Source organism: Stegodyphus dumicola, chromosome 2 (assembly GCF_044657685.1).
Source record: "Stegodyphus dumicola isolate Sdum_Otavi_A_Nest chromosome 2, ASM4465768v1".
Taxonomy (NCBI): Eukaryota; Metazoa; Arthropoda; class Arachnida; order Araneae; family Eresidae; genus Stegodyphus; species Stegodyphus dumicola.
This window is the reverse complement of record NC_140769.1, coordinates 235,329,419-235,346,926: the sequence shown is the minus strand read 5'-3', so window position 1 is coordinate 235,346,926 and position 17,508 is coordinate 235,329,419. Positions and strand designations below refer to the sequence as shown.

Below are 17,508 nucleotides of genomic sequence, written 5' to 3'. Positions count from 1 at the left end.
TAAATTTTGAAGTTTTAAAATTCTATGTCTATTGAAATTATAGTATTGAAAATTAAGTTTTTGCTTTCTGTTTTCTTTTTAAAGGAATACGTTTTCTTCATTTTGCAACATATTATTTTGCAGCAGTTTTCTGATAAATCATATCACTGAGCTTTTTATCATTGTTGGTGTGTGATTGATTCAGAATTTGAGAGTTTAAAATTTTGATAAGTTTGAACAAAAGCTGAAGTTGTATTCAATAATTAAAGTGACTTTGCTAGTTCCTATGAGTTTGAATCATTTAGAAGCAGTTGTATTTCATTTTTGATAACTGCAGTTTAATACTTATACTAGAGCTTCATTACATTGATGTAAATGTTGATTGATTTTTATGTAAGTGTTGATTTACTTGTGTGATTTGATGTATAATGTATAAGATAAAATAAGTTTAAATCTGAAAAGCTTGATTTTTATTGTGTTAACATATTCAATAATGTAATTTGTAATTATGTTGATCTCTGATTTTATTTATTTATTTTTTTTTAATTTTATTTTCAGTTTTGAGATAGTGAAAACTATTTATCATAGATTATTAGATATGACTGGTAAAGTACAGTAAGTTATTTTTCATATTATTTTGTTTTCACAGTTTCAGAGTATTACCAGAAAAAGAGAAAAAATATCAGTAAAGAAAATTTCTCTGTATAAAATAATGATCTAGCTGGCAAATAAAAATTTTCCCTATATATTACTTTGTAAACACATTAAAACACCATAAAATCATAAAGATTTTAATAAGCATGAATTTGTAAGTTAAAACATGAAGCTTGCTCTATCTCGTAGGACTTTTCTCTGAAATTTTGATTTTTTTTAAAAATCCTTTGTGTTTAAGTGGACTATTATGTTATATTTTAAGAATGATCAAGCTTCATGTCAATGTACTTTTCACGTTAAAGCCACATTATGCATTTTTGATGTCATGTTGCTGCACATGCCTTTGGCTTGATATTAGACGAGGCAAAACAATCAGAAACGGCAACAAAAAAATATCCATGCAAAATTCCTCCATAACCCTATTATTAGGACCCGTAATAGAATACAACCTGTATTTCTTTTTATAAATTTTCATGTATTTCCATAATTTTCTTACATTTATTGACTTTAACATGAAGATGAAATAAAAAAGGATTTGGCTCCTATTTCTCTGAAATAATTCCAGTCGCCCATTGTGTTGAGATTCATTTTGGTTAATAAAATTCAATAGACATTAACTCTTGACAAAGCAAAAAAAAAAAAAAAAAAAACACCGAGGGGTGTGGCTTTAATGACAAAGTACCCATGTGAGTAGGAATGAGGTGATGAAATTCAGGAATATTCAAAAATCTGTCAGAGATCTTTGATTATGATGAAAACCTATACCTGTTTGTCTTTGAAATCGATTGAGTTCTTGACTAAATCTAAACCAAACGGAAGGTTACTACTTTGCTAATTTTATAGGAAAACAGTTTTAAAAGTTTCACAATTTTATTTGAAATGGTTAGTTATTAGCATGAGAGTTATTTCTTAAATAAAGTCCATTTTGTGATAAATATAAAACAAGTAAAATTGTTTTAAAAAAATTCTGAATTTACATAAAATTTTCTACTTTTTCTGCATAATTTTCTTATCAGGTTACACATTTATTTTAACAGATAGCGAGTTTTGGCATACTCTCTTCATAGAACTCTGTCACTAGTGATGTTAGCCAAAGCTGTTTTCACTTCCCCATCAGTGGTTTTCATTTTTCTAAGCCATTTGCTCAACTTTCTTGTGTGTATGAAATAGGGTCTCAGTCGTCTGCACCAGTTGTATCGATGTTTACACATTGCTAACCAGATGCATTCGTCATAGGTATTTTCCTAATATCCTTTGAGCAGTCTCACTCATTCTAGCACTCTGCTTCCAACCATTGAATCATCACTGTAATTTTTACATATCTCGCAATGAATATCTGCAATTTTCATATATATTGTTGTTAAGAACTGGATGACTCACCATATTCTACAATTGGTGGGGCACATTTTTTCTTAAGCATTTTATTTTCATGCTATGAAGTGTACAGTCTGATAGCACAAATGCTTTATATTCTATGCAAAGAAAGCCAAGAGTCTGTGCACATGCTCATCCGCAAGCATACATGAAATTTCAGATCCACTATACTTAAAAAATAACTTACGTATAAATAATTCATGTTGCTGTTATGTTTTCAAAAAATTATGTTCATGGTATATTAGGTACACTACAAAAAAGGGGGGGGGGGCAGAAATCAGAAAAATTGAACAGAATGATGCAAAATGCAGGAAAAAAAAAAAAAAAAAGGAACAGAACGGGGAAAAGGTTAACTTACGTATAAATAATTCATGTTGCTGTTATATTTTCAAAAAATTGTGTTCATGGTATATTAGGTACACTACAAAAAGGGGGGACAGAAATCAGAAAAATTGAACAGAATGATGCAAAATGCAGCCCCCCCCCCAAAAAAGGAACAGAACGGGAAAAGTTAACTTACGTATAAATAATTCATGTTGCTGTTATATTTTCAAAAAATTATGTTCATGGTATATTAGGTACACTAGAAAAAAAAGGGGGGGACAGAAATCAGAAAAATTGAACAGAATGATGCAAAATGCAGCCCCCCCCCAAAAAAGGAACAGAACGGGAAAATTATCTCTTCTGCTGGGCCAATTGACGAAATTCAAATTGCGTTTTTCATGTCTCAAAATGTATTAGATTTATAGGTACTATTCTGTTTTGAGGACTGTAAAAAAATTGCAGTGTTCCCATCAGTGCATATGCGCCAAATCTAGCATATGCACTGATTTCAGATTGCGCAAGTTTAGATAGTTCTGTTTTTCTTAAGACACCATTGAAATAGTAGTTTAATTTTTAAATCCTTTTTTGATATCCTATGGGTTTAACAATTTGGGATTTGCTCATGACGAAAAATCTGCAATATAATGTTTTCAAAGAAAATCATTCATTATAAAAAATTATGTTTGAACAGCCAATGAGATGAAATTATGCTTTAGCGATAACTCAGTAGCGAAATAGCGATGCAGGAATCCATTCAGTTATGTTTAGCCTTTTTTATATAAATTATTATAATAAAAAAGTATTATATGAAATTAACCTTTCTTCTAAATTAAAACAATAAAATTTTAGATAGTTATTTACTATTATACTTCCTTTCTTGCATTAGGGTTGCTGCAATTATTTTTAGTAGCACTGGGATCAACAATAGTTTGGCAATTTTTATGGTCCTCAAAACAGAGTAGTACTGATTTCTATATAGAATTGTTCTAATGTAGGTATTTTGACACAAAATTGGATTTTTTCTGAAATGAACATGCTAGTTTTTTCCATATTTCGATTTTATGACTAAAATTATGCCAAACTACCAAGTTTTGTAAAAAATCACACAAGTAGTTTTTTAAAAATTAGTTCTCAAAATTTTGGCTCCTCCATGTTAATTGAATTTGGTATATATTTATTAGTATATCTTTTTTATTTATTTATTTTATTAAACTTACTTGATTCATTCTTCCAGAATTTGAAATTTAGTCTTAATTGAAATATAATTTGCACATTCTTTTTGATTTATTTTTAAAGTTTGTATTTTCAAATATTTTTTATAAATTTTTTGGAAAAAGGTTTGAATTAGAACTTATAAAATTTGTACCATTATCTGGTACTCGTTCTGTTTTGAGGGCCGTAAAAAAAAAATTGCAGCGAAAATGTATGCTCAAAAGCGCCAAATCTAGCAAACACGCCCATTTAACAGCGCGCCAAATTTCGCATATGCGCTGGTTTCAGATTGCGTAAGTTTATATAGTTCTATATTTCTTAAGACACCATTGAAATACTAGTTTAATTTTTAAATCCTTTTTTGAATTTAAACCTTTTTTTGATATCCTATGGATTTAACAATTTGGGAATTGCCCATGATGAAAAGTCGGCAATAGAATTTTGGGTAAAGTGCAGAATCACTTACTGCTTGACGCGTTTTTAAGAATTGCACATACTTGGTATCCATGTGCACATCGACCTATTTTCACTTAAAAAAAAATCCCAGAATTGCACAAAAATGGCACTGCGCACCCCCTTGACTTTATCTATGTACACATCAACCTATTTTCATTTAAAAAGTAAAATAAAATTGACAAAAATCCAATTGTTTTTACCCTTGTAAAAAGTGGCAAACAAATAAGTGAGCGATTCTGCACTTCTGGATTCCGATTCTGAATATTTTCAAAGAAAAGGCATCATTCATTAAAGAAAATTACGTTTGAACAACCAACGAGATGAAATTATGCTTTGGCGATAAGTCCGTAGTGAAATAGCGATGCAGGCATCCATTCAGTTATGTTTAGCAATTTTTATATAAATTATAATAATGATCTGAAATAGTTATTTTCTCTTATGCTTCCATTCAGTCATGTTTAGCCTTTTTCATATAAATTATAATAATAAAAAAGTATTATATGAAATTAACCTTTCCTGTAAATTAAAACATCAATCTTAGATAGTTATTTACTATTATACTTTCTTTCTTGCTGCAATTATTAGGGTTGATGCAATTATTTTTGCAGCATTGGCATCAACAATAGTTTGGCGATTTTTTACGGCCCTCGAAACCGAATAGTACCAGTATATAAAGTAGATGTATTTACAAGCACACCTGCAAAAAATTAGAGTAATTATTCAAAATTTCCTAAGCTATATATGAATTTACATATTGGCTCATTTTGGAATTTGGCATATTTGTTATAAGTGGTAATAACGCCAAATGTGATTTACGCACTTTGTGAAAATTATTGAAAGTTTGAACGATGACCATTTTTCCACTTGTGTACAAAGAAAAGAAAATAGGTTGCTATAAGTTAAGTAGTTCGCCATGTGTATTAAGAAGTTTTCCATTCTTGGGACAAATTGAAAAAAATGCAGCGGGGTAAATTTTAAAATTTCTCACCAAAAATTTCAAAATTTAATATTTAGGCATACTTTGAGTCATAGAATTAAAATATGGAAAAAAAATTGGTATGTTATTTCAGAAAAAGTCGATTTTGTGTTAAAATACCTATGTTAGAACAGCGCTATATATAAATCTAATATATATATACTAAGTCATGCTTTTGAGACATAAAAAATGCAATTTTTATTTCATCAATCAGCCCAGTAGAACGGGAGATATAGAACTGTTCCCGACTTTTTTTTTTGCACAGTCTACGTAATACAGTACAAAGTCTTTAATCCGGACTCGTCGGGACTTCTACGATTCCGGATTATAGATCATCAATTTAAATCTGGTAAGATGGCATGCAAAAATTATAAAATTAAAAATATGAAACCGTAACTTATGAAATAAAGAGCAATTATGATCTAAAGGGTATCAAAATTCAAAAAAAAAAAAAGAAAAAAAGAAGCTTAATATTTATTTGTTTACTTTATTAAACATTTCTTTCAATGTAAGTTGTTTAAGTTGCTTCGTCTTATGTGTTAATACTTTCTCTTTAATTCTATAAACAGATATAATTTCTTGTTCAGTTACAAAGTTCCACTGTTCAAGTCCTGTAATTGCTGTGGCGAGAATACCGACTCACTAGTCAATCGAAATTTTTTCATTTTCACTAACCTCTGTGTCACTTTCTTCATGCCTTTATCTATTTTTTGCAGCAATTCCACTTTTTGTTTCATGGACATCGAAACATGCTTTCGCTTTGTAGATCCTTTGGCAGCTCCAGAATCGGAAGCTCTTTTTGACATAATTGAAAGTTTAAGCTTACTTTTTATAAAATTGCTCTAGCAGTCTGCAAAAAAATAATAAGCTGGATCCAATTAGAAGATTAAGGAACAATGCTATCTGCAACATTAACTGAAATAGATAATTTTAGCCCATCTTATACCATCCGTTATACATTAAACGCGCATGCGTAAATGTATTATGCAGATGCATAAAAGCATATGCTCATGCGTAAACACATTATGCGTTTATGCATGCGTAGAAAGTTTATAGCTTTGAGGTCCGGATTATAGATCATTCTGGATTATGGACGTCCGAATTAAAGACTTTGTACTGTATTCCTTTTTAAGGTGGAAAATCAAGTTTTTTATTCTCATTTTCAAATACGTTCCCCCCCTTTGTAACTGTGAACTGATTTTTAAGGAAAGTAAATTGAAAACTAAAGAAAATGTAGTGCTTTTATAACATAAGGCCTTTTTATTTAAATGAAATAATATACAGTCAAAAGTCGTTAATTCGGACACCCATAATTCGGAATGATCTATAATCCGGACATCAAAACTAAAAACTTTCTGCGCATGCGCCGCGTTGACACATGCGCAGAGGCGTTCACGCGTGCGCATAAGACCTTTTACGACTGCGCATATGAGTGTGCGCAAGTGCAGAATACGTTTTCGCGCGCGCATTTTATGTATAATGGACGTATAAGCTAAATAATTATCTATTTCAGTTAATGTTGATGATTGCGTTGTTCCTTAATTTTCGAATTGCATCCGGCTTATTATTTTTTGCAGACTGTAAGAGCAATTTTATAAAAGTAAGCTTAAACTTTCGATTATATCAAATAGAATTTCCGATATATATTTGTTAATATGTAAAGGATCTAAAGCGAAAGTATGTTTTGAAATCCGAAATCTGTTTATCAATTTCACGCTGCTCGGCGGCGGGCGCGTAATGAATTGGAAGTTGATTTGTCAGCACTATCCTTATCTTCAGCGCAGATGTTTTTATTTTATTTGGCTTATAATTCCTTACCAAATGTAGTATTTCATCTCGATATGCTTCGTCTTTGATATGATTTAAAACAAGTTCCTCGTCATTATAATTCGCTTCCGATAGCGAAGAAAAGTGACAGAGGTTATTGAAAACAAAAAAAATTTCGATTGACAAATTAGTCGGTATTCTTGACACAGCAATTATAGGACTTGAACGGCGGAACTTTGTAACTGAACAAGAAATTATGTCTGTTTAATAGAATTAAAGAGAAAGTATTATCACATGAAACGAAGCAAAACTTAAACAACTTACATTGAAAGAAATGTTTAATAAAGTAAACAAATAAATATTAAGCTTTTTCTTTTTGCAAATTTTGATACCCTTTAGATCATAATTGTTCTTTATTTCATAAATTACGGTTTCATATTTTTAATTTTATAATTTCTGCATGCCATCTTACGAGATTTAAACTGATGATCTATAATCCGGAAAAATCGATAATCCGGAATCGCCGAAGTCCCGACGAGTCCGGATTAACGACTTTTGACTGTAGTAATTTAGAAAATGGACCTAGTGAGCATTTTTTGCTCATAATCTTTAAGTGCTATTCTGAAGATACTAAAACAAATGGTATAGGCAAATCAAGCTGGGAAAATATTTCTTTTTGAGATTTAAAAATTACTTTAAAATGAGTTGGCAACCTACCATTTTGTTTTTCATAAAGGTAATAATTTAACTTTTTCTGCGCAATTGACATGAAGATATGATTTAGCCTTAAATAAATTAATCGTTGGTTGAAAACAAGACCAAAAAGTATTTTTTCTTTACTGTATTCGCCCTCCAATTGCAGGAGAAAAACTATGCGTATTTCTAATACCATTTAATGGGATTTTACATTAACATAGGATGATATCAATATATTTGCATCTTTTTGCTGTCCTTGTAGTGATTGCCTGTTGTGAAAGTAGCATTATTACATTAGAAATTTGCAGAAACAGTATTATTTCTCTTTTATTTGTTACTTTGATGATTTAGCTTACAGTTCGGAATTCTTTAAAATTATTGTATACATAACACAATTAAAATAAATGTTTGTTGGAGAGCTTGTCATAGCATATTTTTGATTTCAAAATAATACTACTGGTCAGTCTATTTATATTAAGTCATATTTAAAGGGCCAAAGAACTGCATTACATCTTGTAAGCCACAGTTTAGCCATGCCTAATTTGTTTGGAAACAGACTGAGAAATATCTGCTGTAGTTGGGCAGATGCCTTTTATAGCCGTATGTGAACTTAATTAGCACTTCCTGTATGAGGTAAAGTCGGCAGAACATGACGTTACAGTGATTCAGATGTTTATATTGCTTTTTCATTAATAATGAGAGTAGTTTGCTGCCATCGTATTGGTGTAATATCGTTATGACTAAAAACTGAAAACACTGAAATTTGCAAACAATATCAAAGTAAAATTTTTCCTTAAATTATTTTACTACTTTTCTCTCTTGGATGTATTAAAAATACTTTATTAAGAAATTAACAAAAAATAAATTAACAGTGCTTTCTTAATTTTAATACTCTTTAGTTTGGCCAGTGTATTACAAACCACATTGAAAAATATGCTATGAATGCCTCAAGAATTAAAATTTCGTGTCACGTAGCATGAATCTTATAGGTGGGTGGTGGTTACATATTTTTCAAACAATTTCAATAAAGAAATAAGAAAAGGCCAATGTTTTGGAATGAAAAGGTCTGGCAACAATTTCACAAAGACTAAGAATGTTGCAGAAGGATGAAAGTGTATGAAGACACGGGATTGAAAGCATAATTGGAGAAGATTCATGCCAAATGCAAGTAGAACTTGCACTTACATTAGAAGTGAGTCAGTAAGTAATTTCAGATCATTTAAAATCATTAGGAATGATTCAAAAACAAGAAAATTAGGTTCCTTATGAACTGAAGCCGAGACATGTTGAGTGCCACTTTTTTACCATGTGAAATGCTGCTTGCTATGCATAAACAAAAGAATATTTTCCATCTTATAGTCACTGGTGATGAAAAATGAATCCCCTGTGATAACCCAAAGAAGAAATCGTGGGAGACCACCTGGCCATGTATCAACAAATCGACAACCAAGCCGAACATCATGGAAAAAAATCATGTTGTGTATGTGGTAGTATCAACTTGGTGTTATGTATTATGAGTTCCTCGAACTAAACCATTACTAGAGCTCTCTACTGTGCACAATTGTTAAAACTGATTCGAGGCTGCAAAGAAAAATGCATCCAGACATGACTAAGCTATCTTCTTGCATGATAACGCTCATCCACATGTTGTGGCATCAATTGGAAACACTCAAAGGAGAAATATTACCCCTCCTGCTGCATTCACCAAGCATTGCTTCTTCTGATTACTACTTATTTCAATTGATGATGTCTGATAGAATTTCACATCATGTGAAGATACCAAAAATTGGGTTGATTTGTGGATAGCCTCGAAAGATGAAGCTTTCTTCTGATGTGGTATCCGTATACTGCCAGAAAGATGGGAAAGGTAGTGGTTAGTGATGGTCACTACATGAATAAAATAGTGTACTGTTTTTTCACTCTACATGACCAATTTTGGAAAAGAAGGAAGGGGAGACTTATTTGTACTCCCAATATTTAGCAGAAGATAAATGGAAATATATTGTGATCATGATGAAGCATGGTTTTACCTAAATGACTGCAATAAAAAATATCTATGTATTATTGAAAATGAAGGGGAAAAAATTTACAAACATGGTTCTGTCAATGCAAAGAAAGTTTGAGGAAGGGGTTTATGACTATCGTAGGATTCTTGTACAATGGGAAATTAAAAATGAGAAGAATAGGAAAACGGTTTTAATCAACTCGGAGAATGTCCAATATTTGCTGAAGAAATTCCATTCCTTTATTTATCCCAATGATTTTAAGAGAGTGAAACTATATCAAGGCAAAGCTGCAAATCATACTTCGAAAAGTACCACTGCATTCCTTGAAAAAATGAAGACTGATACAGGTATTGCATATTTACCTTTTTAACATATTTCTGCAAAGTCCCCTGCAGTTTGACTGTTGTGCCTTTAGTCTAGAAAGAAGCTCTTTCTTAGTGCAAAGCCACCACAATTGATGAATTCTTGGAAGTAGTGGAAGAGGAATGGAAATCAATACCCATGGAAATTTTATAAAAGACTGTTCTATTGTAGTGTTTCTGCCTTTTATCTAATCACTAAGTGTTGAGAAACATTATGAACAGCTAAACGAATAATTTCTTAAGTTCAGAAATAGAAACATAAACTCACGAAGGGTTAATTACCCCTTATTGCTCAAAATAAAGGTATACAGTCAACCCCTCTCTCCTGGTGTACAGCAAAGCCTCCACTTTGGCTTAAACTAAAAAGTATAAGAAATAAGAACTTAACTAATGATTAACTATAGCGATTTAGCTGAAGCTAACACTGATTTAAACTAGTTGCCCCTTAACCTTCTAAAACCGGGCCGAAATTCTCGTAATATATCCTTCAGACTGGCACGATCCGAAACAGTTTTGCTTCCTCTTTGACATTTTCCTAATGAGAAAAGTCGTTAGTCCCTTTCCATGGATGAAGTAAAATTTACATGTTTGTCGGACGCTTACGTCCCATAGTAGAGGGGTTGCTAGATTTGCGATTTTTTCGATGATTATTTTGCATTCATATAAATGAAGTTCTAAATAAATAGTGCATAAATAAATATGCAGTACTGGATGCATATACAGTGCACAATTTATTTAGAACAAAATGTATGCAATGTTTATATTTCACTCACTATTTCTGATCAATCTCGTAAATAATTTGTGAATTTTTTAACTTTGTTTTCACTCTTCATTTATATTTGCGTATTTTCGTATTAGAAATTAGAAAACGAGAACAAAATTTAACAAAATATAGTAAATACGGACTAGCTTTGTAAGTCTGTAGGCTGGAATGCGATTTTTAATAGCATATTTTCATTAACAAAATAATGGTAATGTCTAATTTAATGAAATAATAATAATAATATTTATTACCATTAGATGATTAGAATGAGATTCAATTCAATTAGATTTTAAGATGAACTTACAGCAATAATAAAGCTTTACATAACAATAACAGAGATTTAAATCTGCTTTTTTTGATAATTTTGTTATTATAATATAAAAATCAAAATCCGAGATACATTGGTTGCATTTCATCATTTAACTTTAACAAATATTACAGGCAAAGGAGGCTTTTGTTTATGTTAGCAGAAAAAAAAAGTCTGTGACTTATACATGCAATCATCAAAAGAATTTTGAGAACAGTTTTAAATGTTCATGAAGAATTGATTATATGTCAATTTCTTTTCATAGGTAGAAATTTCGTCTAAAACCATCGTTATATCCAAAGGTTGAAGTCTATTTCATTTTCTATTCATTTCTATTTGCACATAATATATTTTCTAATTTATTTTAGAAAGAGTAATCTTTCACATTTTCAAAAGAATAAGGACATACTGGGTTTTGACACAATGTAGTAAATCTATTTTTCATATTTCTTCCAGTAATGAAAACGATTACCCTGGAATATTTTCAAAGCAAAATTAAGAAAACCGTTACACCAAATTTTGCATAAAGTATCTTCTCGTGTATTTTTTTATTTAAAGTGTGAAATTTTCTCTTTGAAAATATAAAAAATCATGAACGGAGCAAAATTAATTCATTAGAAATAACTTTGAAATGCAATAATTCCATCGTAATATGAAATAGTGGAGAAAAGTGCAATACAGTTTATTTATTCACAAATAATCCCCTCGTATGCGTAATTTATGTACTGTCGATTGAGAAATATAGGTTAGTAAATTAAACCGGTTATTTCAATACTTTTCCTTTATCAATATTTTTACGGGCTCTTCAGTAGAGCAGTAAAGGTGGCTGAACACTTGTAGCTCGCTTGGGTTTGAATCCCGGCTAAATAGTTGGATTCATGGTTTTTGTGTAACATAAATGCAAGCCAGCTTCTCTTAGAAAGTCCTCCGCGAAAGCATAACTCCCCTTATACAGGTAATTGTTGTGTGCTTTGATGTAATTCAGTAAGCGAACAAAATTAATCCAATCAAACCCGAAGAACGGGTTGATTACATGTGGAGTTTTCCACCAGGAACGTAAATGCGAGCAATTTTCTCTTAAAAATGTTTACACGAAAGCATCCATCCCCTTAAGATAGCGTTCGCGTTCTTTTCCGTAATTCAATCCTAATTTTTATACATTTAATAGTAAGTTGACATACACCTTATTACAGACAAAATAACTACCTTTTTTAAAGATATTTTTTTTATTAACTTCCCTTTATCTCTTGAGGAGTATAAGAATTTCAGCAAATAAAACTGGCTGAAATTTTATACAATGTAACTGATATTTTGATTCAATTTTGAAGTAACGTGAGCTTTACTGATATTTAAATACTTTTTGGCAGATCTCATCCTAAAAGAGGGTCTAAAGATAAATTGATTTTGTTTAATTTACAATCAATGAAAATCATTGAAAGCAATCACTGAATGAATGAAAATCACAAAAACTATTATGCATACAATTGTCTCTTATTTATCTCCTGATAAATCAGACAAAATTGCCTACATAATAGAAGCACTTTGAAAGAGTTAACAGTTCTTAAGGGTTTTATGCACTCCACAAAAAAATTTCAAAATAAAATCTTATTATTCATAAGTATGAAAAGAAAGTAAACGATAAAAGTGGTTTTACCTATTTTCTAGAAGGGCATTAAATCTAAAATATTAATCTATTCTTATTTGCTATGATTAAAAAACATTAAATGTGGTAAGCTTAAAGAGCATGCAAAATCGCTGACGTTTTAATCACAGCAACAGTACTAAAAAAATTAGCATTAAAATTATGAGACAGATTGAGAGAGAGATGTCCTCTATTTGATTTTCAAGTATATTGGCGCGAGACGAAACCTGCGGTTTTTGCCAAAATGTAGCCAAACTGATAAGAAGAGGGAAATAATGCGTAGCCAGCTGCTACTCTGAGCAGCGACAATGGACCACCCAGAGATCTACAGATAGGCGATTTTCTAAAATAGGGAGGGCATGGATGGTACGACAGTTGTACCAATGCCGGCGTCAGAGAAATTCATTTTCCTGGTACAACTGCTGTACCAGGCTGGCTTCAGAAAGTTAAATATCAAATTATCTAGTGAAGCTGTCAAGGGCACGTAACAACGGCCGAGCGTAGTTACAGCTTAGAGAGACGTAGCCAAAGGGCAAAAGTGTGCTATTTAGAAATTATGATTTTTTCTCCTTTTCGAAGTAGGTGGAACTTCGATTTAAATACTACTCCTCATTTGCATTAAACGCAATTCTAAAAATTCATTCTGGTAAGGAATTGCAAGCTGAAATTAGGAGAGATAGGAAAGGAGCTTAAAAATAACTGTTATAAACTTAGGATAAACCTGACAGTGTCATGAAAATCATAATGCAAACTGCTAATTAATTAAATGGTCCCCAAACCATTAAAAATTATGTAAACACCCTCTGTAGTTTGAAAAGTATAAATAAATAGCTTTTCAATAGCTAATTATAGGTGGATAATTTAGCTCTGCAAAAATCATCAATAAAATTTCTTCATTTGGTGAACTCGATTTCTTATAAAGCTTTTCATGCTCACAAAAGTTTATTTACTTTAGTTAGTGATGTTAATTTTTGATATAGTCATTTTTAATGTTTTCGTAATTCTTATATATTAGTTTTTCATGTTTTATTGCTATTTTCATTGATTGATGGTACTATGATTGCATTCGCTGTGCTCCACACATTGCTTTTGAGGCAAAAGAGTTTTACTCTTCCCATTTTTTGGGGGGAAAAAAAAAAAAAAAACGCCATTGAAGAAATGGGTTTGTGTCTGAATGCCTTTGAAATTGAGCTCTTTTCAAATTTTTTCCAAACTGTGGTTGCTTTTTTTGCATAATTTTAAATTGGTATGTTTCTCTTCCATTTGCTTAAATTACTACTTTGAATTATCTTTATATAGATTCCATTACTTAGATTATCTTCATAAAATAATTTTATTTCCTAAGTCCATATTTCTGACTTGTTTTTGGTAATTGTTATTGCTCTGATATATGTATGTTCCAATATATTTAATTTTATTTGCAGTGTTCCCATTGTGCTAGTAGGAAACAAATTAGATTTGCATATGGAAAGGTAAGTAGTATTCTATGTATTCTACATTTGGCTTTTGTAAGTCTTGGAAAAATTTTTGTTCTTAAAGTGTTTGAAATTGCACAAACTGAATAATATCTAATTTTATTCATACAAAATAGTATTTTCTTATTAAAAAAAATTAAAGTGGGTTTTGTTGTAGGAATTATCATTAGCCTTGTTGGGTTTGACCTGTGTTTCGTTTGCTCAAGGCCTTTGGCGGTTGTGAAGTTATAAGTGCAACTGCCATACAGCAAAGAAAAAGTGCTGTTTATTAAGTCTTGGCAGGGAAATCAGAAATTGGAATGAAATGCCCCCAATCTAGTGGCAATTATCTTCCTGAGAGGCAGTGTTTTTAGAAAAATATAGCAGAAGGGATGATGAAGTAATCAGGGATAAATAGAAGGGCTAGGTCATTCTTTTGTTCGACTCCTCGCCGACGCGAGCCTCATGGAGGGGGTTAACTGGAAGTAATCTGATGTGTCTGTGTTGCACCTGCTCCGATTTCACGAGTTTAAAACTGTAGTTTCATTCAGTTGCGAGACGATTTTCTGGAGGTCGCATATCCCAAATTAATTTTAATCATACATATTTGTTTTCTAATAATGCAAATATTTAATAATTCCTGCATATATATATATATATATATATATTTAGTTTTAGTCAGTTTTCCTTTTGAATTCTATATTTAAAGTATCCTTTATGTAATATGGCTTCTTGTGCTGTAGCAACGTGCCATAACACTTATAGAAATACGAAAGGAAGAGATATTGTATTTCATACTTTCCCAAAGTTGCTTTTGTCGAAAGAATGGATACATAAAAGACAGGATTCTATTAATGTGAAAAATGCAAGAATTTGCGGCAAACATTTTCTGTGCAGTGGTTATGAAGATGATAAAAGAAATCACGTACTTGGATTGCTGCAAAAGAAACTGTTGAAATGCAATACTGTGCCAAAAGTAAATTTATCGTGTGCAGTTAATGAAATAACACCAAGAAATCGGTGACATTTGAAAGGAAAACTAATGCAGAGTGCTTTTGAAAGACTACATGAATTAAGCCCAAAGAATTTTTTTTTTTTTTTTTTTTTTTTTTTTTTTTTGAGGCCGAGAACGAATTGAAATAAAAAGTGACAATATCTCTGAATGACCTAAGTGTAAAGATAAACAAGAATGTATTGATAATTTGAGGAACAAAATAATATCCTTAGAAAATTGTAATAAAATATTGAAAAATAGAGAAAAGAAAAATTTTAGAATGTTTGCTCAGGGACAAAGAAGGTGGACGACATCTAGGAAGAAATTTGTATCAGAAATTCAGAAATTAAAATCCCAAACAATGAAATTTAGGAAAAAACAGCACAGATCAGAGAATTTGGAAAAACGTCTAAAGCATATTTTTACAAAGACGCAGATTAACGCATTGCTACAAAAGAAGGAAAAATCAGGTGGACTAGTGAAGATATTTCACGTTGCATTGTCATAAGAGCTCTGTAGAATACATTTCATAAATAGAAATGCATATGTTTTTTCCCAAAGAAAAGCAACCCAAAAGGCAAAAAAGTAGATTGCTTCGAATGTGGTAGCCAATAAATAATATTTCAACAACTTGTGGTTGCATTGTGACAAGTACAAGTAAGCATATTTAATATGTTTTGATTTGAAATATTTCTAGATGGCATTTTAGAAGTCAATAGCGTAAAGCATATTTCAAATGAGAACTAATTTTGTTAAGTTATTGTTAAAGTTAGTTTTATTGTATCCTGTGTTATTATTGATTCGATTTTATGCTAGCTTAGCATTCTAGATAAAATATAATAGTATAACACTTAAGTAATTGGCATAAGAAAACCTGCCTCCTTAATCCCCCCTTTTGAAAAATTAAATAATTTTTTTTAGGTACTGTGAGTGTCTAAATTAAGATAACAATCTTAATGCATTTATTTAAATGTAATATTGATGTAAGCCTAAGTTACAAAATTATTTTAAAAAATACATGTTATTATATTGAATCGGGAGAAAAATATGGTAATGTAAAATTTACAATTAGGCTGAAACTTAAACTTAGATTAGCAGAAACTTTGAAAACTTAATTAACTTAACCAATTTAAGGTTGGTTTTTGATTAATTTTATATAACTGTTATTATAGTTATCTTATAAGCAGTAGTACAGTTCTCTTAGTTAACATGCAGATAAAGAAATAGTTAGAAATAAACAGGCATTTAAAGGGAAAAAAAAATCCCTGCTAATTAAAAAAAAAAAGGAACTTTATGCTAAGAGTAGCGCATTCGATCTGTTATTTTAAAATTGAGTAAGTACTATTAAATTTTTGAATGTTCGGTGTAAAATGCATACTGCAGCAAAAATTATAGCTATCTGTCACACGCAGCTCATTTTAAACGCTGGTTCTTCAGATTTAAAACGCTAATTTTTATGTTGTCAGTTGCATCTCCACGCTCAGTGTCATCATGGCTACGTCATCACTCCCCACTGCCTGTTTCAGGGGGAAAAAGTAATACATAGCATGCCAAAGAGGCATTTAAGGTATAAGGTTCAATTATAATACACATTACAGTGATGACTGGAAACTATGTACACTGCAAATTAATAGGTAGCATTGTAAATCGTGCATGGTCATTTGAATGAATGTTCAGTAGTGAAATCATAGTCTGTTAACTGGATTACATTTGCATAGCCGTCACCACCAAAATAACAAGATCTCGGCACTGCAACCTGACATCATTAGTAATTGGCAAAGGAAAAGAAACAGGCTTGTAGCTGATCAAGACAGAAATGTGACTGTTTCACTGGTTAGCAAGGCTGGTGAATTACTGTAAATTAACTTTTGAATTTTAAGCTGTTTTTAAATAATTCACAATATTTATTGCAGTACATATCCATGACAAGCAAATCTAAAACAAAAAATATTATGCGATTCATAAAAAAATTTATTTAAACAGCTTGATACTTAAATCTTTGTTTCCATTTAAGCATTATTTATTGAAAACATTACAGTTTTTCAGCATAACTAATAACTAGACTTAATAAGTGTAATATAATTAATGCAGTTTTGAATAATAATATTACTCAAGATCAGTTCATAATTAAGTTTAACAAAAAAGCAAAATTTAATCATACATTAAGTTACTATAAAATTACTTTCAAAATTTTTAAATGTTTCAGAATCACATAAAATGTTTTTAATTTTTAAAATTTATAATCTACATAGCTTGATATTAAGCAATTTTTTTAAATTAAAATTTGTAACATAATAACAAATTTTTAAACACAATTTTTTTAATAATAATTTATTTAATGCACTGCAGTTTTTCAGCACAATAATAATTAAACTTTATAATATATATATATTTTTTTAACATGACTTAGCACTTTATTTAATAGCGTTAGCCTTACTTCACTACAAGAGCAGGAAGTGTTGGCCATTTTATTATGGAAGCACCTAATAGGTGGCCACCGCTGCCTCCTATAAAGGGACTGAAGTTACAACCATACCTTCTC

General features: G+C 30.7%; 1 protein-coding gene across 1 annotated transcript in view; it reads left to right on the top strand.

The window, feature by feature from the left end:
- The window catches only part of Rheb (Ras homolog enriched in brain), a 36,850-nt gene that overhangs the window by 5,465 nt on the left and 13,877 nt on the right, over positions 1 to 17,508 (top strand). The window contains exons 5-6 of the mRNA XM_035365361.2: positions 538 to 594; positions 13,943 to 13,990. Of these exons, the coding sequence (XP_035221252.2) occupies positions 538 to 594; positions 13,943 to 13,990 (105 nt within the window). The remainder of the gene's footprint in view (positions 1 to 537; positions 595 to 13,942; positions 13,991 to 17,508) is intronic.